This window comes from Scyliorhinus torazame, chromosome 4, assembly GCF_047496885.1.
Source record: "Scyliorhinus torazame isolate Kashiwa2021f chromosome 4, sScyTor2.1, whole genome shotgun sequence".
NCBI classification, from domain to species: Eukaryota; Metazoa; Chordata; class Chondrichthyes; order Carcharhiniformes; family Scyliorhinidae; genus Scyliorhinus; species Scyliorhinus torazame.
In genome coordinates this window covers 259,397,263-259,418,140 of record NC_092710.1, presented here as the reverse complement: position 1 = coordinate 259,418,140, position 20,878 = coordinate 259,397,263, and the positions used below count along the sequence as shown (strand labels likewise).

The following is a 20,878-nucleotide window of genomic DNA, read 5'->3' as shown; positions in this document are numbered from 1 at the left end:
AGTCCTGCCTCTAGCTCTTTACCCAGCTCATCTTCCCACTTGCGCTTTACTCCCCCTATCTGGGTTCCCTCCCCTCCATGAGCGTTTTATAAATATTTGAGACCTTCCCTTCCCCCACTCCTGTTTTTGAAACTACCCTATCCTGTATCCCCTGGGGCGGAAGCGGATAGGTCAAAACCTGCCTTCCTAAAAAGTCCCTCACCTGCAGATAACGAAACCCATTCCCAACCGGCAATTCAAACTCCTCCTCAAATCCTCCAAACAAGGAAAGCTCCCATCGATAAACAGATCCCCCAGCCTCTCTATCCCTGCTCTCTGTCACCGCAATTGTAGTTTCTGACCATGTGCTGCACTGGGTGAACTTGGAAGTTGACCAGGGGGGGGGGGGGGGGGGGGGTGGCGGCAGCACCTGCATTGGAGATTAGACGTGAGGTTGTTAGCAGACGAGGTGGTGCGAGAGGGTGAGGGCTGCCACTCGGGTATGTGGAGCTGAATGACGCGGGTGAGGTTTCGGCCGCCACACTATGGGAGGTGCTTAAGGCAGTGGGCACGTGGAAGTATATATCGATTCGATAGAAGGACAGGACAAAGCGGGCAGAGATGGCTGGCTGGTGGAGGAGATCCTGCGGGTAGACAAGAGATACTTGGAAGTCCCGGAGGCAGGCTTGTCGAAGGAGCAGCAGAAGCTCCAGATAGATTTCAGGTTGGTGGCAACAGGGAAGACAGTGGGGCAGTTAAGGAGGGCCGGAGAGGCAATGCATGAATATGGGGAGAAGGCGAATAGGATGTTGGCCCACCAACTCAGGAAGCAGGAGGCAGCAACGGAGATCTGAAAAGTGAAAGATGGGAGGGGAAGGATGGCCCTGGACCTGGTGGGGGTGAATGGAGCATTTGAGGAATTGTATAAGAGGTTATATGAATCGGAGCCCCCGGCAGGGTGAGAGGGACTGCGGCGATTTCTAGATGGGTTTGAGTTCCCCAAAGTGGAGGAGGATCTGGTACAGGGGCTGGGGGCACCCACTTGACACTAATAAAGATTATTATTATTAGAAGTAATAACTGGGGACAAAATTAATTGTATTAATTGTGCAAATGCAGGTTAATTAAGGAAAGCCAGCATGGATTTGTTAAGGGCAAATTGAGTTTAACTAACTGGATTTTTTTTTGTTGAGCTAACAGAGAAAGTTGATGAGGGTAATGTGAGAGTAATGCTGTTGATGTGATGTTCATGGTCTTTCAAAAGACATTTGATAAAATGCCATGCAACAAACTTGTGAGCAAAGTTTCATGGAATAAAAGGAACAATAACAAAATGGATACAAAATTGGCTGAGTGACAAAAAACAGAGAGCAGTGGTTAATGGACGTTTTTGGGCTGGAGGAATTTTTTAGTGGATTTCCTAAGGGATCAATGTTGGGACCCATGCTTTACCTGATATATATTGACTTAGATCTTGGAATATGGGGGACAGTTTTAATGTTTGTGGAGTTAACGAAACGTGGAAGCATTGTGAATAGTGAGCAGGATAGTGTGGAACTTTAAAAGGACACTGACAGATTGGCAGACTGGTGAACACGTGGGAGATGACATTGAATGCAGTGAAGTAACTCATTTTGCTCAGAAGAACATGGTGAGATAATATAAAATGGGCACAATTCTAAAGGTGGTGCAGGAGAAGAGGGACCTGTCATAATATGCACCCATGCACATCATGAGGTAAAAACAGGCAGTGACAGACACCCAGGTGAGCCAATCAACATAAAGGACAGAACACAACCAATCACCAGACAGAACACCAGAGGGGGGCTTCCAACTATAAAACACACGAGGCATCAGCACTCCGCCTCTTTCCACTGGTGACAACTGTAGTGACAGTCAGGGTGTATATATCAGTCAGCACCTTCTACACGTGGATCAGAGACAGCCTGGTCTAGATAGTTAGAGTTAGTTTACTTAGAGTAGTAGAGTGTCAACCCACAGCCAGCTGTGTGCATTGTTACAGAAGTTCAATAAATCGTTTTGAACCAACGCCTACGTTTGGCGTATGAACAAAGAACAAAGAAATGTACAGCACAGGAACAGGACCTTCGGCCCTCCAAGCCCGTGCCGACCATGCTGCTCGACTAAACTACAATCTTCTACACTTCCTGGGTACGTATTCCTCTATTCCCATCCTATTCATATATTTGTCAAGATGCCCCTTAAAACTGTATGCTTTACAGTTCATCTGCATCCTGTTGCAGTCCGTGTTACCCCAGGGTGAATAACACAACATGACACCAGGAGTCAACTTCATCTAAGTAATTTACCTTGAATAATTCAGTAACGACCAGCAAGTGGCTTCCAGCGGCATGGAGAAGATCCAGGCCCCTCCACAGCTCCGGAAATCCCGGCGCCAACTGGCGGGTCTTCAAGCAGAAAGTCAGTCTATACATTGAGGCCTCGGGCCTCGAGGATGCATCCGAAGCCAGAAAAATCACGCTGCTCCTATCGACTGCGGGGGACAAGGCCATCCAAATCTTCAATTCGCTCACTTTTGTCGACGGCGAGGACAAGACCAAGTTCCAGACCATGTTAGCCAAATTCGACAGTCACTGAAGTCGAAACGAACGAGCTTTGAGCGCTATGTCTTCCAGCAACGCCTTCAGGGTAAAGGATGAGCCTTTCCCATCCTTTCTAAATCATCTCCGCATATTAGCACAATCCTGCAACTATGGTGACACCGCTGATTCCCTCATCAGGGATCAGATCGTGTTTGGGGTCCACTCCGACGCCCTGCGGGAGCAGCTCCTAAAAATAAAAAGCATGACCCTGCCAGTAGCCATTGAAACGTGTAAAGTGCATGAACAGGCGAATCCCGCCTTAAATCGGCAGAACAGGACCAACTTGCCTCCCACGTCAACAAACAAAGAAATGTACAGCACAGGAACAGGCCCTTCGGCCCTCCAAGCCCATGCCGACCATGCTGCCCGACTAAACTACAATCTTCTACACTTCCTGGGTCCGTATCCCTCTATTCCCATCCTATTCATGTATTTGTCAAGATGCCCCTTAAATGTCACTATCGTCCCTGCTTCCACCACCTCCTCCGGTAGCGAGTTCCAGGCACCCACTACCCTCTGTGTAAAAAAACTTGCCTCGTACATCTACTCTAAACCTTGCCCCTCTCACCTTAAACCTATGCTCCCTAGTCAACGTCATGACGTGCCCGAACTGTGGCACCGCCCACTTAAAGTGGCAATTCCCTGCAAGAGGCAGTCGATGTTTAAATTGTGGGAAGCCTGGACATTATGCAGCCTTGTGCAGGTCTGCACCTCCGATCGTGGACCAGCGCAGTTCCAATGCAAATGCGTTCGAAGTGTGCAGCAAGGGCTGCTGGATTCGGAACCTGGTAACACCACGGATCCAGAGGCCGACTGCCAGGAGTCCCCATATCGTGTGGGCATCATTACCACGTATGACAAGGCCTCCTCAAACTCAGCAACACGCCTATCCATCCTCAACGTGGATTCTGCGGACGAATGGCGTGCTGTCGTACAAGTCAACCAATGCAGCATCCGGTTCAAGCTGAACACTGGTGCTTCAGCCAATCTCATCTCTCAAGCAATGTTGCTCGCATCCAAAGACAGCCAGGAATTCTTCCGCCGGCCTGCCAACTGCTTGATTATAATGGCAATGCCATTACTGCGTTAGGGTCTTGTCACCTGCATGTCTCCAACAAGGCCATCAAAGCCACACTGCGATTCGAAATCGTCAAGCCTGACTAGGCTTCCCTGCTTGGTGGCCATGCATGCAAGCTACTCAATCTCGTCCAGCGCGTACATGCCATGTCCTCTGCCAATATGAATCTTCAGGCTGACATTGACAAAATCCTGTCACAATACCCGGATTTGTTCAGTGGGATAGGTACCTGCCATACCGCTACGAAATCTTACTCAGGCCTGATTCCACGCCTGTGATCCATGCACCGCGCTGGGACCGTTTTAAAGGGCAGCTGTAGGAGCTCCAAGACCAGGGTATAATCTCTAAAGTGACGGAACCGACTGACTGGGTCAGCTCAATGGTCTGTGTGAAGAAGCCCTCTGGAGAACTGCGCATATGTAGAGATCCCAAAGATCTTAACCAAAACATAATGCGGGAACACTGCCCAATCCCGAAGTGAGAGGAGCTAACCAGTGAGATGGCGCATGCCAAATTGTTCACAAAGCTAAATGCATCGTGTGGCTTCTGGCAGATGCAACTGGAAGCTCTGCACGTTTAATACACCTTTTGGAAGGTACTGTTACAACCGCATGTCGTTTATATTGTTTCAGCCTCTGAAATCTTTCACAGGATCATGGAACAGATGCTGGAGGGCATTGAGGGTGTGCGGGTTTATGTTGATGACATCATTATATGGTCCACGGCCCCAGAGGAACACATATCTCGTCTCCAACAAGTCTTTAGACGCATACATGCCAACGGCCTCAAGTTGAACAAGGCCAAATGTTCCTTTGGCATGTCATCAAGTTTTTGGGTGTTCAAATATCCCAGCAGGGCACGCAACCGGACTCGGACAAAGTCAAGGCCATCAACACCATAAAGACCCTGGAAGACAAAAAGGCGGTACTCCGCTTCCTGGGTATGGTTAACTTCTTGGGAAAGTTCATTCCCAACCTCGCATCACACACCACGACTCTCAGGCATCTGGTGAAGAAGTCCACTGTATTCCAGTGGCTACCCACACATCAAGCAGAGTGGCTCGAGTTAAAGGCAAAGCTCACCACTGCTCCAGTACTAGCGTTCTTTGACCCAGAGCGAGGCAAAAATCTCCACGGACGCCAGCCAGGACGGCATTGGTGCGGTGCTCCTCCAGAAGGATGTCTCCGCGTCCTGGGCTCCAGTGGCCTATGGGTCCAGGGCCATGACTCCCACTGAGCAAAGGTATGCTCAGATAGAGAAAGAGTGCCTGGGCCTCCTCACTGGTATTGTAAAGTTCCATGATTACGTCTACGGTCTACCAACCTTCACAGTAGAGACTGACCACAGACCCCTAGTCCATATCATTCACAAGGATTTGAATGACATGATGCCAAGGCTTCAGCGCATTCTCCTTCGACCCCGCAGGTATGATTTCGAATTGGTTTACACACCGGGCAAGGAGCTAATCATTGCGGATGCCCTGTCTCGTGCCATTACCTCGTCCTGTGAACAGGTCGACTTCATCCGCCAAATTGAGGCACAGGTGCAACTGTGCCAGCAACTTCCCGGCCTCAGACGAACGAGTCGTCGACATTCGAGAAGAGACTGCCAAGGACCCTCTTCTGCAGCGGGTCATACATCACCTTGCAAATGGTTGGCAGAAAGGGCAATGCCCCCAGTTCTTTAATGTCAAGGATGACCTAACAGTTGTCGAGGGGATCCTCCTCAAGCTGGATCGTATCGTTATTCCTCGCAGCCTCCAGAGCTTAATGCTCAAACAGATCCACGAAGGACACCTTGGTATCGAGAAATGCAGGCGCAGGGCCCGGCAGGCTGTCTATTGGCCTGGCATCAACGAGGGCATATCCAACATGGTCCTCAATTGTGCGACTTCCCAGCGTTTCCAGCCTGCTCAGCCCAAAGAAACACTCCAGCAACACGAGATCGTGACCTCTCCGTGGTCTAAGGTGGGAATCGACCTTTTTCACACCAATGGGCGTGACTACGTGCTTATAATTGACTACTTCGAGTTACCCCGAAGTGGTGAAACTGTCCAACGTCACATCAAGGCCTGCAAGGAGACATTTGCCAGGCATGGTATTCCGCTCACGGTCATGAGCAACAACGGTCCCTGCTTCTACAGCCAAGAGTGGTCCAACCTCGCGAAGCTATACCAGTTCAAGCACATTATCTCGAGCCCGCATTACCCGCAATCTAACAGGAAGGTCGAAAAAGGGGTCCATATCGTGAAGCAACTGCTCTGCAAGGCTGTGGACTCAGCTCCTGACCTTAACCGTGTGCTCCTGGCGTACAGGGCAACCTCTCTGTCCACCGGTATGTCTCCGGCACAACTCCTTATGAATCGTTACCTGCTGACGACTGTTCCGGCCATTCATTTACCTGACCTGGATCACCTCCCAGTGCTGCAAAAGGTGCAGCAACTCAGAAACCGGCAGAAGCTGACATAGGATGCTCATGCTACTGATCTGCCCGTGCTCTCTCCGGAAGATGCTGTTCGCATCAAGTTGCCTGGTGGAGGCTGGTCAGTTCCAGCTGTTGTTGTTCGACAGGCTGCTCCCAGATTGTTCGTGGTTCGCATGGCTGATAGATTCATTGTCAGGCGCAACAGAAGGGCACTATGCAAACTTGCCTACCCAACACCGGCTCTCACGTTCCCAGCTGTCGTTATGCCTTTTCCAGACACCTCGCACCACGAGGCCACCAATCTAGCTGCAATCCCGCCTGTCAAGGCTCCGTCGCCTTAATATTGCGAGAAGAATGGAGTTTAAAAGCAGGGAGGTTATGTTGCAGCTGTATAGGGGCTGGTGAGGCCACGTGTGGAGTACTGTGTACAGTTTTGATCTCCTTACTTGAGAAAGGACATACTGGCACTGGAGGGGGTGAAGAGGAGATTCACTAGGTTGATTCTGGAGTTGAGAGGATTAACTTATGTGGAGAGCTTAATAAGGGCAGCACGGTAGCACAAGTGGCTAGCACTGTGGCTTCACAGCGTCAGGGTCCCACGTTCGATTCCCCGCTGGGTCACGGTCTGTGAGGAGTCTGCACGTTCTCCCCGTGTGTGCGTGGGTTTCCTCCAGGTGCTCCGGTTTCCTCCCACAGTCCAAAGATGTGCAGGTTAGGTGGATTGCCATTAGTGTCCAAAAAGGTTGGGAGAGGTTATTGGGTTATGGGGATGGGGTGGAAGTGAGGACTTAATGTGGGTCGGTGCAGACTCGATGGGCCAAATGGCCTCCTTCTGCACTCTGTTATATAAAGCATACAGCATCAGAGACTTTATAATCAAAGGCACAGAGTATAAATGCAAGGAAGTTATGTTAAACTTGTATGGATCATTGGTTCAGTCTTACCGGGAGTAGTGCGTCCAGTTCTGGGAGTCGTACTTTAGGAAAGAGTTGAGTAAATTACGGAGTGCAGAAAAGATTCACAAGGACGGTTCTGGGAATGAGGAATTTCAGTTACGTAGATAGATGGAAAAGTTGGGACTTTTTCCCTTTGCAAAGGAGATTTGATGGAGGTTTTCAAAGTCATTGAGAATTTGATCAGGGTAGATAGGGAAAATTATGTTCCCAGTGGTGGAAGGATTGAGAAGACGACGACACAGATTTAGGGTAATTGGCAGTTGAAGCAATGGCGGCACGAAGAAAAGCTTCTTAATTCTCCTCCTCCAGTTCTCCTGTCTGCCAGTCATGAGGAGGTTAATATTGAGGCCAATAACTATGATTCTAAGGGGGCTGCAGGAACAGAGAGACCCTGGGAGATAAGTGCACAAGTCATTAAAGGTGGCAGGGCAGATTGTGAAAATGCTTTAAAAAAGCATACAGGATCCTGGGCTTTATAAATAGAGGCACAGAGTATAAAGTCAAGAAACACATGATGAACCTTTGATTTATCATTAACTGGTGTATAGTGCTCAATTCTGGGCACCGCACTTTAAAAAGGATGCAAAAACCTTAGAGGGGGTTCAAGAAAGATTTAAAATAATGAAGTCCTCGTTCCTGGAAACAGATGCACGGCTAGATTGGACATGCTGGGTTTTGTTGATTGAAAGAAGATTTTATAGCAGTGTTCAAAATGATTAAGATTTAGATAAATTTAGTTTTAGATCAATTTCTCCCATTAGCGGAAGGGCCAAGACCCAGAGGACACTGATATAAAGGTGATTTGCAAAAGAACCAATGGCTGCATGAGGAATACCTTTTTACATAGTCTGTGGTTAGGAATCTGGAATGCACAGCCTGAGGGTGTGGTGGCGGCAGATACAATCAGGGGAATTGGATTTCAGCATCTTAAAAAGAAAAACAAATTGCAGGGATAGAGGAAAATGCAAGGGAGTGGGACTAGCTGAGGTGCTCTTGCAGAGTGCTAGTACAAACACGACAGGTTGAACAATAATAATAATAATAATAATAACATTGTCACAAGTAGGCTTTAATGAAGTTACTGTGAAAAGCTTCTAGTCGCCACATTCCGGCACCTGTTCGGGGAGGCCGGTACAGGAATTGAACCGTGCTGCTGCCTTGTTCTGCATTACAAGCCAGCTGTTTAGCCCACTGTGCTAAACCAGCCATAAACATCCCCTTCTGTGACTTCCGGGTGCGGCGATGACCAGCTGAGTCGCACGTTTCGGCAGCTCCCGGTGGAACGGACTTTTGGGCTCTTAATAGGGGCCCCATCGGCAATTTTAACGGCAAATAACACTGTGCGGTAATCCAGAAGGGAATCTCCCCTGGACACGGATGGAAAAAAGAGAGGAAAGTAGCCGGATTGCGGTGGATCCTCTAGAGCAGTGGCCAGGAAGGCAGGCACAAAGCAAGATGGCGTCGGAAGGAGGCAGTTTAATATGGGGCCCTGACCAACAAGAGTTCCTGCGGCGTTGCGTAGATGAACTCAAAAAGGAGATGAAGAAGGAGCTGTTGGCCCCGATATTACAAGCGATTGAGGGACCAAAGGAGGAGCAAAAGACCCAGGAACAGGAGCTTCGGGTCGTGAAGGCAAAGGCTGCTGAGAATGAGGACGACATACAGGGCCTGGTGGTGAAAACGGAGATCCACGAGGCACAACACAAAAGATGTGTGGAAAGGCTGGAGGTGTTGGAGAATAATGCGAGGAGGAAGAACCTAAGGATTCTTGGTCTTCCCGAAGGTGCAGAAGGGGCGGACGTCGGGGCATATGTGAGCACGATGCTGCACTCGTTAATGGGATCGGAGGCCCCGACGGGTCCGCTGGAGGTGGAGGGAGCCTATCGGGTTATGGCGCGAAGACCGAGGGCTGGAGAAATTCCTCGAGCAATAGTGGTGAGATTTCTCCGATATAAGGACAGAGAGATGGTCCTCAGATGGGCAAAGAAAACTCGGAGCAGTAGGTGGGAGAATGCGGTGATCCGCGTATATCAAGATTGGAGTGCGGAGGTGGCGAGAAGGAGGGCAAGCTTTAAACGGGCCAAGGCGGTGTTGCATAAAAGGTCAAATTCGGAATGCTGCAACCGGCAAGACTGTGGGTCACACATCTAGGGAAACACCACTACTTCGAAACGGCTGATGAGGCGTGGACATTTATTGTCGAGGAGAAGCTGGAGTGAGCGGGCCAGAAAAAAAACGTTTGGGACAAAAGTGGGGGGGTGAATTTGTGGGATGAAGGGGGGAAAAGGGGGAAGAGAGGACTTCCCAAGTTGTTAAACCTGCGACCCTGTAACTTCTCTCTCTCCCCAATGTCGTGGGGGAGGGGGTGAGGGAGGATGAGGAGCTGAGGGCGCCGGCCATTGGGGGCGGGGCCATAAGGGAAGCGCGGGCTTGGTTCCCGCGCTATGGTAATCATGGCGGGAACAGGGAAGCAGGAAGGAGGGGGCCTCGCACAGTGTGAGCCGAGGTTACGGGGGGAAGCAGAGGTCGGCCAGAGTTTGCTGACTTCTGGGAGCAACATGGGGGGTGCAATTACGCTAGCTTGGGATCTAGCGGGGGGGGGGGGTTAACTGGGTTGCTGCTGCTGGGGAGAAGGGGGAGCTGGTATGGGAGGGGGGGGGTCGGGGCAGGGGGGCGCCGCCTGGGGGGGACACAGCTACGTGGGAACCGGGTGAGGAGCTGGATTGAAAAAAGAAATGGCTAGTCGTCAAGGGGGGGGGGGGGGTGGTAAAGAGCCCCCCAAACCGGTTGATCACGTGGAATGTGAGACGGCGGAACGGGCCGATTAAGAGGGCACGGGTACTCGCACACCTAAAGAAACTTAAGGCAGATGTGGTTATGCTTCAGGAGACGCATCTGAAGCTGATAGACCAGGTTAGACTTCGCAAAGGATGGGTGGGGCAGGTGTTTCATTCGGGGCTAGATGCAAAAAACAGGGGGGTGGCCATACTAGTGGGGAAGCAGGTAATGTTTGAGGCAAAGACTATAGTGGCGGATAGTGGGGGCAGATACGTGATGGTGAGTGGCAAACTGCAAGGGGAGGCGGTGGTATTAATGAACGTGTATGCCCCGAACTGGGATGATGCCAATTTTATGAGGCGTATGTTAGGACGAATCCCGGACCTAGAAGTGGGGAAGTTGGTAATGGGTGGAGACTTTAATACGGTGCTGGACCCAGGGCTGGACAGATCGAGGTCCAGGACCGGAAGGAGGCCGGCTGCAGCTAGGGTGCTTAAGGATTTTATGGAGCAGATGGGAGGAGTAGATCCCTGGAGATTTAGTAGACCTAGGAGTAAGGAGTTTTCGTTTTTCTCCTATGTACACAAAGTATTTTCACGAATAGATTTTTTTGTTTTGGGAAGGGCACTGATCCCAAAGGTGACGGGGACGGAGTACACGGCTATAGCCATCTCGGATCATGCTCCACACTGGGTGGACGTGGAGATAGGGGAAGAAAAACAACAGCTTCCACCCTGGGGAATGGACATGGGATTATTGGCAGATGAGGGGGGGTGTTTAAGGGTGAGGGGGTGTATTGAAAGGTACTTGGAACTTACTGATAATGGGGAGGTACAGGTGGGAGTGGTCTGGGAGGCACTGAAGGCAGTGGTTAGAGGGGAGCTGATATCTATTAGGGCACATAAAGGAAAGCAGGAGGGTAGGGAAAGGGAGCGGTTGTTGAAAGAACTTCTGAGGGTGGACAGACAATACGCGGAGGCACCGGAGGAGGGACTGTACAGGGAAAGGCAAAGGCTACATGTAGAATTTGACTTGTTGACTAAGGGTAATGCAGAGGCACAATGGAGGAAGGCACAGGGTGTACAGTACGAATATGGGGAGAAGGCGAGTAGGTTGTTGGCCCACCAACTGAGGAAAAGGGGAGCAGCGAGGGAGATAGGGGGGGTGAGAGATGAGGAGGGAGAGATGGAGCGGGGAGCGGAGAGAGTGAATGGAGTGTTCAAGGCATTTTATGAAAGATTATATGAAGCGCAGCCCCCTGACGGGAAGGAGAGAATGATATGCTTTCTGGATCAGCTGGAATTTCCTAAGGTGGAGGAGCAGGAGAGAGTGGGGCTGGGAGCACAGATTGAGACGGAGGAAGTAGTGAAAGGGATTGGGAGCATGCAGGTGGGGAAGGCCCCGGGACCAGATGGATTCCCAGTTGAATTCTATAAGAAATATTTGGACTTGCTGGCCCCGCTACTGATGAGAACTTTTAATGAGCCGAGGGAAAGGGGGCAGCTGCCCCCCGACTATGTCAGAGGCTACGATATCGCTCCTCCTAAAGAAGGAAAAAGACCCGCTGCAATGCGGGTCATACAGGCCCATTTCCCTCCTGAATGTGGATGCTAAGATTCTGGCCAAGGTAATGGCAATGAGGATAGAGGATTGTGTCCCGGGGATGGTCCATGAGGACCAAACTGGGTTTGTGAAGGGGAGACAGCTAAATACAAATATACGGAGGCTGCTAGGGGTAATGATGATGCCCCCACCAGAGGGGGAAGCGGAGATAGTGGTGGCGATGGATGCCGAGAAAGCATTTAATAAGTGGAGTGGGATTATTTGTGGGAGGTGCTGAGGAGATTTGGCTTTGGGGACGGGTATATCAGGTGGGTACAGTTGCTGTATAGGGCCCCGATGGTGAGCGTGGTCACGAATGGACGGGGGTCTGACTATTTTCGGCTCCATAGAGGGACGAGGCAGGGATGTCCTCTGTCCCCATTATTGTTTGCATTGGCGATTGAACCCCTGGCCATAGCACTGAGGGGTTCCAGGAAGTGGAGGGGAGTACTTGGGGGGGGGGAGGGAGAGGGAGAGAAGAACACCGGGTATCTCTGGATGCGGATGATTTGTTGCTATATGTGGCGGACCCGGCGGAGGGGATGCCAGAGATAATGCGGATACTTGGGGAGTTTGGGGATTTTTCAGGGTATAAACTGAACATGGGGAAAAGTGAGTTATTTGTGGTGCATCCGGGGGAGCAGAGCAGAGAGATAGAGGATTTACCGTTGAGGAAGGTAACAAGGGACTTCCGGTACCTGGGGATCCAGATAGCCAAGAATTGGGGTACATTACACAGGCTTAATTTAACGCGGTTGGTGGAACAGATGGAGGAGAACTTTAAGAGATGGGACACGGTGTCCCTGTCATTGGCAGGTAGGGTGCAGGTGGTTAAAATGGTGGTCCTCCCGAGATTCCTTTGTGTTCCAGTGCCTCCCGGTGGTGATCACGAAGGCTTTTTTCAAAAGAATTGAGAAGAGCATTATGAGTTTTGTATGGACTGGGAAGACCCCGAGAGTGAGACGGGGATTCTTGCAGCGTAGTAGGGACAGGGGGGGGCTGGCACTACCGAGCCTAAGTGAGTATTACTGGGCCGCCAATGTTTCAATGGTGTGTAAGTGGATGGGAGAAGGGGAGGGAGTGGCGTGGAAGAGATTGGAGAGGGCGTCCTGCAGGGGGACTAGCCTGCAAGCAATGGTGACGGCGCCGGTGCCGTTCTCACCAAAGAAATACACCACAAGCCCGGTGGTGGTGGCTACATTGAAAATCTGGGGGCAGTGGAGACGGCATAGGGGAAGGATGGGAGCTTCGGTGCAGTCCCCGATAAGAAACAATCATAGGTTTGTTCCGGGGAGAATGGATGGGGGATTTGGAGCATGGCAAAGAGCTGGGGTAGTACAATTAAGAGATCTATCTGTAGATGGGACGTTTGCGAGTCTGGGAGCGCTGACGGAGAAATATGGGTTGCCGCAAGGGAATGCATTTCGGTATATGCAATTGAGGGCTTTTGCGAGGCAACAGGTGAGGGAATTCCCGCAGCTCCCGACGCAGGAAGTGCAGAATAGAGTGACCTTAGAGACATGGGTGGGGGACGGTAAGGTGGCGGACATATACAGGGAGATGAGGGACGAGGGGGAGATCATGGTAGATGAGCTGAAAGGGAAATGGGAAGAAGAACTGGGGGAGGAGATTGAGGAGGGGCTGTGGGCTGATGCCCTACGTAGGGTAAACTCATCGTCCTCGTGTGCCAGGCTAAGCCTGATACAATGTAAGGTGCTACACAGGGCGCATATGACTGGAGCACGGCTTAGTAAATTTTTGGGGGTAGAGGATAGGTGTGCGAGATGCTCGAGAAGCCCAGCGAATCACATCCACATGTTCTGGTCATGCCCGGCACTACAGGGGTTCTGGGTGGGGGGTGGCAAGGGTGCGTTCGAAGGTGGTGGGGGTCCGGGTCGAACCAAGCTGGGGGTTGGCTATACTTGGGGTTGCAGAAGAGCCGGGAGTGCAGGAGGCGAGAGAGGCTGACGTGTTGGCCTTTGCGTCCCTTGTAGCCCGGCGCAGGGTATTGTTAATGTGGAAGGAAGCCAAACCCCCGGGTGTGGAGACCTGATCAAGTTAGAATCGATTAAGTTAGTGTTAAGGGGTTCGGCTCAGGGGTTCACCAGGCGGTGGCAACCGTTCGTCGACTACCTCACAAAAAGATAGAGGGAATGGAAAAGAAGTAGACAACGGCAGCAACCCAGAGGGGAGGGGGGGGGGGGAAGGGCGGGGGGGATGGAATCGGACGGACTCTCAGGGATGTTATTGTATATGTATAGGTATTTGGTATATGTAATTGTATATTGGATTGTATTTTTGGAGAGTATTTATTTTGGACAAGGCAGTTGCCATTTAGTTTTGTTTTTTTTTGTTTTTGTTTATATATTATTTATTTATTTGTTTAAAACTGGCCACGGTTATTTATATTGCTTCATTGTGGTGTAAAAGAAACACTATGTATTGTTATGTTTGGCCAAAAAACTTGAATAAAATATATTTTAAAAAAAACATCCCCTTCTGTGCTGTAATTATTCTATGATTCTATAGTAATAGACAAATTGAATTTATTTTTAAGTAACTGAATGTGTCTTGAATGAACTTCTACAGAATTAAAATTATGTTTTCCTGAAAAAGGGAATAAAAGAAGTTCAATTATGACGTTCCCTGACCTGTTGAATATTTCCAGAATTTTGTCTATTTAATGTAAATTCACAAGTGTCTTCTCCCTTACCACACACCACCGCCGCTAACACCCCTCCCCCTCACACCTCCATTTCCCACCTCTCTCGTCTTAGACTTCATGTAGGAGCAGTTAAATAAATAAATTACCTCAACCTCAAACACTTCAGATCATCTCTCGTCATGTACTTCAGAACATCAATCAGATTATAATCGTCCGCCACAAACTGAATGATGAGATATTAAAACAAATTATGGTCACATTAACTATCACATCATATACCACAAGACTGAAATACAAATATTATATCTTTTGAATATGATTATTATAGCCTACAATTAAAAATGATAGATTTACATTTATGCTTAATCACTTATGATCTCAGACTGCCAACATTTACATATTCTATAGTGGGAGGGTAATGCAACGTATGTTCCAGATTTGAGGCCATTTTGGATGTTCAATCATTGTGATTTTTGGATTAAAAACAGCACCAAACATTACTTTTATCATAGAATTTACAGTGCAGAAGGAGGCCATTCGGCCCATCAAGTCTGCACCGGCTCTTCGAAAGAGCACCCTACCCAAGGTCAACACCTCCACCCGATCCCCATAACCCAGTAACCCCACGCAACACTCAGGGCAATTTTGGACACTAAGGGCAATTTATCATGGCCAATCCACCTAACCTGCACACCTTTGGACTGTGGGAGGAAACCGGAGCACCCGGAGGAAACGCACGCACACACAGGGAGGATGTGCAGACTCCGCACTGACAGTGACCCAAGCCGGAACCGAACCTGGGACCCTGGAGCTGTGAAGCAATTGTGCTATCCACAATGCTACCGTGCTGCCCAGAATACTTAAGGTTAATAATCTAATTTGTGGAGTTTGCACATTCTCCTTGTGTTGCCGTGGGTTTCTTCCGGGTGCTCCCATTTCGTCCCACTGTCCAAAGATGTGCAGGTTAATTGGATTGGCCATGATCGATGCGCAGGGTAATGAGTAGGGCGGGGGAGTGTGCATAGGTAGGGTGCTCTTTCGGAGGGCTGTGCAGACACGTTGGGCTGAATGACCTCCTTCTGCACTGTAGGGATTCTATGAATTCTTCTTCTCTGGAAAGTATCTTAGCAATTCAGTATCTTAGGCAAACAAAATAGAGATGATGCAGTCATCACCCCAATTACACTATTGACAAAAGCTAAAGTTACCCCAGTGTGCTAACTTGGATTTAAATAAGATGCATAATCATAACACTAAAAAAAGAGGGGAGAAGTGTTTTAATTCTCTTTAAAGACAGAAATACAATGAAAGAGTGCCCTAATTATTTGACTCTTTCAGGAGCTTTGTAACTATGCTGTGATCTGCGCAGTACCACTGGTGACTCTGTCAACTGATGTTGTTTGACTTAGTTCAGCTGAACATGTGGGTACAGAAGTAGGCTGAGTATCTGTGCATGAGTGTCCCTCTCCGGAAGTAGAGTCCTGGTACAACATGTAATGTTCTTGTTGGATGGCCTGATTTATATTTCTTTTTTTTTTTTTTTTTTTTAAATGTTTTATTGAAATTTTTTTCCCAAACAACAATTTTTCCCCTCTTACAAAGCAAACGCAACAATAATACAGAAATTTTTAACAATACACAAGTAACAAAACCTCTTTATCTTTGACCTAAACTAAACTAAACCCCCCCCCGCCTTCCCCCTGGGTTGCTGCTGCTGGTCATCTGTCTTCCCTCTAACGTTCCCCTAGGTAGTCGAGAAATGGCTGCCACCGCCTGGTGAACCCTTGAGCCGATCCTCTCAGGGCAAACTTTATCTGCTCCAGTTTAATAAACCCCGCCATATTGTTTACCCAGGCCTCCAGTCCGGGGGGTTTCGCCTCCTTCCACATGAGTAGGATCCTGCGCCGGGCTACTAGGGACGCAAAGGCCACAACGTCGGCCTCTTTCGCCTCCTGCACTCCCGGCTCTTCCGCAACTCCAAATAGAGCTAACCCCCAGCCTGGTTTGACCCGGGCCTTCACCACCTGCGAAATCACTCCCGTCACTCCCTTCCAATACCCTTCCAGTGCCGGGCACGCCCAAAACATATGTGCGTGGTTTGCCGGGCTCCCGCCACACCTCCCACATTTGTCCTCCACTCCAAAGAACCTGCTCAATCTTGCTCCCGTTATGTGTGCTCTATGTAGCACCTTAAATTGAATCAGGCTAAGCCTGGCGCATGAGGAAGAGGAATTTACCCTGCTTAGGGCATCAGCCCACATACCCTCCTCTATCTCCTCCCCTAGTTCTTCTTCCCACTTTCCTTTTAGTTCGCCCACCGACTCCTCCCCCTCTTCCCTCAGCTCTCGGTAAATCTCTGACACCTTGCCCTCTCCGACCCACACCCCTGAAAGCACCCTGTCCTGTATCCCCTGTGTCGGGAGCAACGGAAATCCTGATTTATATTTCAAGAACACTTGTAGCTAAAGCTATAAACAATTTATTAACATTAACTGTGGGTCAATATATATAAAACAACAGATGAATAACAGTATGAACATGCACAAACCACTATCTCTCTCCCACCTCCCTAGTCAGTATGAGGTCCCCTGACTCAAATATTCACTTATATACTAATGAGACTCTTAGTGGTCAGTCAGTGAATCACAACACAACCATGATATCACTGTACAACAGGGACCACGTGCCGAATTTCCACAGCAGCATTTCCTTCTGTTGTGTTATCTGGAACTTTATCTGTCTCCGAGTCACGCCATTGGTGAATATGATCTTGGTGCCCGAGAACAGCTCTTCCATTGTTCAATTTCACAACCAAAGATACTGGACCATTTTCATTCAGAATAACTCCAGGTAGCCAACGCTGCTAAAATTCCTGGTATAAATACAATCTTCAGGTTAAAACATCTCTCCTTAGCATGATAATCAGGACTCTCCTTACGCTTTCCTCGTTTCCTTCCCACCTTTGCTTTGGCATCTGGATGTAGCAGATCCAGGTGAGATTTCAGTTTCCTACCCATAAATAATTCAGCTAATAAGAGCCCCGCAATTGTTTGTGGTGTGATACATAGAATCATAGAATTTACAGTGCAGGAGGCCATTCGGCCCATCGAGTCTGCACCGGCCCTTACAAAGAGCACCCCACTGAAGCTCACGTATCTACCCTATCCCCGTAACCCACACAACATTTTTTGGACACTAAGGGCAATTTAGCATAGCCACCTAACCCGCACATCTTTGGACTGTGGGAGGAAACCGGAGCACCCAGAGGAAACACACGCAGACACGGGGAGAACGTGCAGACTCCGCACAGCTACGATATTGAAATAAGAACCTCGAGAGCTTGGTCCCTAAAGGGTCACCTGCCATCCTCTTCAATCCGTCCTTCAATGTCTGAACAGCTCGCTCTGCCAAACCATTTGAAGCTGGATGCACATGGCGTATTCCACTCCTTTGCACAACATCCTGGAACAACTCGCTCAGAATTATTGTACCATTATCAGAAACGAGATCCAATGACCCATGAGTTGCAAAGACTTAGTTTAGCTTCTCTATGGTCCTGGCAGCTGTAATGTTACTTCTGAAGTACACTTTAACAACTTAGAATGTGTATCCACGATGACTAAAAACATGTGATCCATGGAAGGATCTGCAAAATCCACATGAAGTCTCGACCAAGGACAATCAGGCCACTCCCAAGAATGTAATGGTGCTATCTGGCTGTATAGGCATGCAGAACAGGGATTCACTTTGTTCTCCAAATCCTGATCCACATTTGGTCACCAGGTATGTGATTTGGCTTGAATCTTCATTCGAGAGGCACCGGGGTTAATTTTGTCTGTTACTTGCAATGGCCAGGGGATGGAATGACCACTCTCGAGCCCAACAGTATGCAACCATCCTGCACACTTGTCTTGTCTTTCTGCCTCACATAGGGCTTCAACCCACCATCTTCTATGATAGATGGCCATCCTTGCATCAGAGATCTCTTAACTTGTGACAGAATAGGATCGCTGTCTGCTTAATAATAGGGCTGCTTAATTTGTTTAGCACTTACTGGAGATTGGGCAAGTCTCCCCAGTAAGTAAATCGTCTCAAGAGGACACAATACCTGGGTTTGCAAATCTGGTAAAGGGAGACGGCTTAACGTGTTTGCGTTAGTATTGTCCTTCCCTGCCGTGTACACAATGTTGTACTGATAAGCTGCCAATAAGCGCCCAGTGCTGTATTTTTGCTGAGGCCATGGGAGGAATATATTTTAACTCACTGAAAAAGATCATCAGTGGCTTGTGGTCAGTACATATGGTGAACAAACGACCATAGGAGCTCCTGATGGAATCTTTTTGCTGCAAAAATGATAGCTAGACCTTTGTCCTGGTATAAATTGTTGAATTTCCACAGCAGATCTCCTTCTACGGTGTTATGTGGAACTTTTGGCATAGGCAAATATGATCTTGGTGCCTGTGAACAACTCTTCCACTGTTCAATTTCACTACCAAAAATATAGGACCACTTTGGTGTTCCAGATGCAAAACTAATGTTTTTTTTACCCCCATTACATGAGAAAGTACCCCCCCCCCTCACACACACACAGGGCGAGGCATCTATCGTGTGCCCTATATTTTTCATGTATGGAAATGTCTGTCTGGACTGTACTCAGAACAACACATGACAATAAACCCAAATCCAAATCACATGACAGAACAAGTTCCCTGTTTTCCCATTCAGAGATCTTTGAAAACCTTCTTCTGTGCAGACCCCCACTTCCATTTTGTTTCTTTGTGTAGAAGTAGGTATAGTGGAGCCAACACTGTAGACACACCTGGCAAAAACTTTCCATAATTGTTCAGCAAACCTACAAATGACCTGAGCTCAGCCACATTACTGGGCTCTGGAGCTTCCTTAATTGCTCAAACGTTCCCTTCCATTGGAAATAAGCCTTGCGCAGTGCTTCTGCGACCTAGATACTCCACGCTTGATGCCTGAAAAATGCACCTGTTCCACTTTAGACGCAGTGCCGCCTCTGAAAACCTTTTTAAACCTCGATCCAGGTTGTTATGGTGCTCCTCCCGAGTCTTATCCAAAATTAAGATGTCATCTAGATAGACTGCAACTTGAGGAATGCCTTGTAACAGGATATTTCTTCAGCCAGAGAGGTGATGAATCTGTGGAACTCTTTGCTGCAGAAGGCTGAGGAGGCCAAATCACTGAGCATCTTTAAGACAGAGATAGATAGGCTCTGATTAATAAGAGAATCAAGGGTTATGGGGAGAACGCAGGAGAATGGGGATATTAAACATTAGCCATGATTGTCTGGCGGAGCAGACTCGATGGGCCGAATAGCCTAATTCTGCTCCTATGTCATATGGTCATCCTCCATCACTTTTATGTTCTATATCACCCCAGTTCAACTGAACTTTCTTGAGCCAGTCATGCCAGAGTAGATTAGGCCCATTGCCCTTTTACTACCAGGAGTCATGTTCTTGCTTCTTGGCTGTTAAGTGCAACATCTAACTCTAATGCTCCAAGCAACAGTTCAGTCTCACCGATGTACATCCGAAGCTGGTGCCTGCTTAGAGCCCCAAATCTTCCTGAAGAACTCGTCACTGATTCCCGACGCAGAGGTTCCTGTGTTCAACTCCACATAAATGTCCATCGACCTTCACTGTAGCATAAATAGGCTCTGCATGCCCCTCACTCATATTAAACATGTCACAAGAGTGCTCCTCTGCCTGCCCTAAGATATCCAAGTGATGTGCCGTCAACTGAGACTTCTTTGCATTTGAAGTTTCCTGGCTCAGTCTTTAACTTTCTCTTATCACCCCGGCACTTCTTTGCTAAACGCCCCTTCTTGTTGCACTGGTGACAAACCGGGTCCATAAACGTACAATTATTCGCATAGCGTGACCCTCCACATCTAAAACACTCCATTGTCTTCACTCTTTACTCTTTTCCAGCATCCTTCTTAAAAGTACGTGCGGCCTCTCTCTACAAACGCCGCTGAATCCCATCCTCGTTCATGCCACAATTTATTCGGTCCTGAAGCACGTCTTCCAAATCTGCCCAAACTCGCAATGTTCAGAGAACTGGCGCAATTTAGCAACAGTTAGCTGTGGACTGTCCTGAGTATTAAAAATTACCATGGAATTTGCAAAGCTGTACAATTACGGAGGGCCTGGGATTGTGGTGATTGTGAACGAGTGTAACTAAATCCGCAATGGTTTCCCCGGTGTAGCTGAATTTCTCACTCGTTTGTAAGTCTTCACCCCACACACACTCAGGAGAATTGAGCGCTTTCTTGTCTCATCTGTAATCCCATTTGCCAAGAAAAAGTGCTCCAATCTTCCCGCATATTCAGTCAAGATCTCGTTCTCTTCCACAAAATCACTGATAGACCCAAACATAGCCATGGTGCTGCTAGCGTGTCTTCTATCGATAAACTTAGCAAAACTTTGTGTCGAGTGTGCTGTAACTCAAATTCTTTTTATTCACGTTGCCAAAAAGATGTGGTAATTTGACCAGTAGTCGGAACGCATTGTTAATAAAGTTAATAAAAATGCCAATCTTCCTTAATATACAAAAATAACAGTTTAAAATACAGGATGGACTGAAAAACAGGAGCAGCGAGCTAAACAATTGAAATAATAGTTACTGAATATAATTAGAACTAACGACAGTTAACTACGAATATAAACATGAGAACTAATGAAATCAGAAATGGATTTAAATAAGAAGATGCATAATAATAACACCCTGTTACATGTACAGATGAATG

The 20,878-nt window shown here is 48.4% G+C and overlaps 1 protein-coding gene across 1 annotated transcript in view; it reads right to left on the bottom strand.

Annotated features, from left to right (window-relative positions):
- LOC140410897 (mitogen-activated protein kinase kinase kinase 5-like) overlaps positions 1-20,878 on the bottom strand; it is a 281,574-nt gene that overhangs the window by 6,790 nt on the left and 253,906 nt on the right. The window contains 1 exon segment of the mRNA XM_072499669.1: positions 14,253-14,329. Coding sequence (XP_072355770.1) covers positions 14,253-14,329 — 77 coding nt within the window.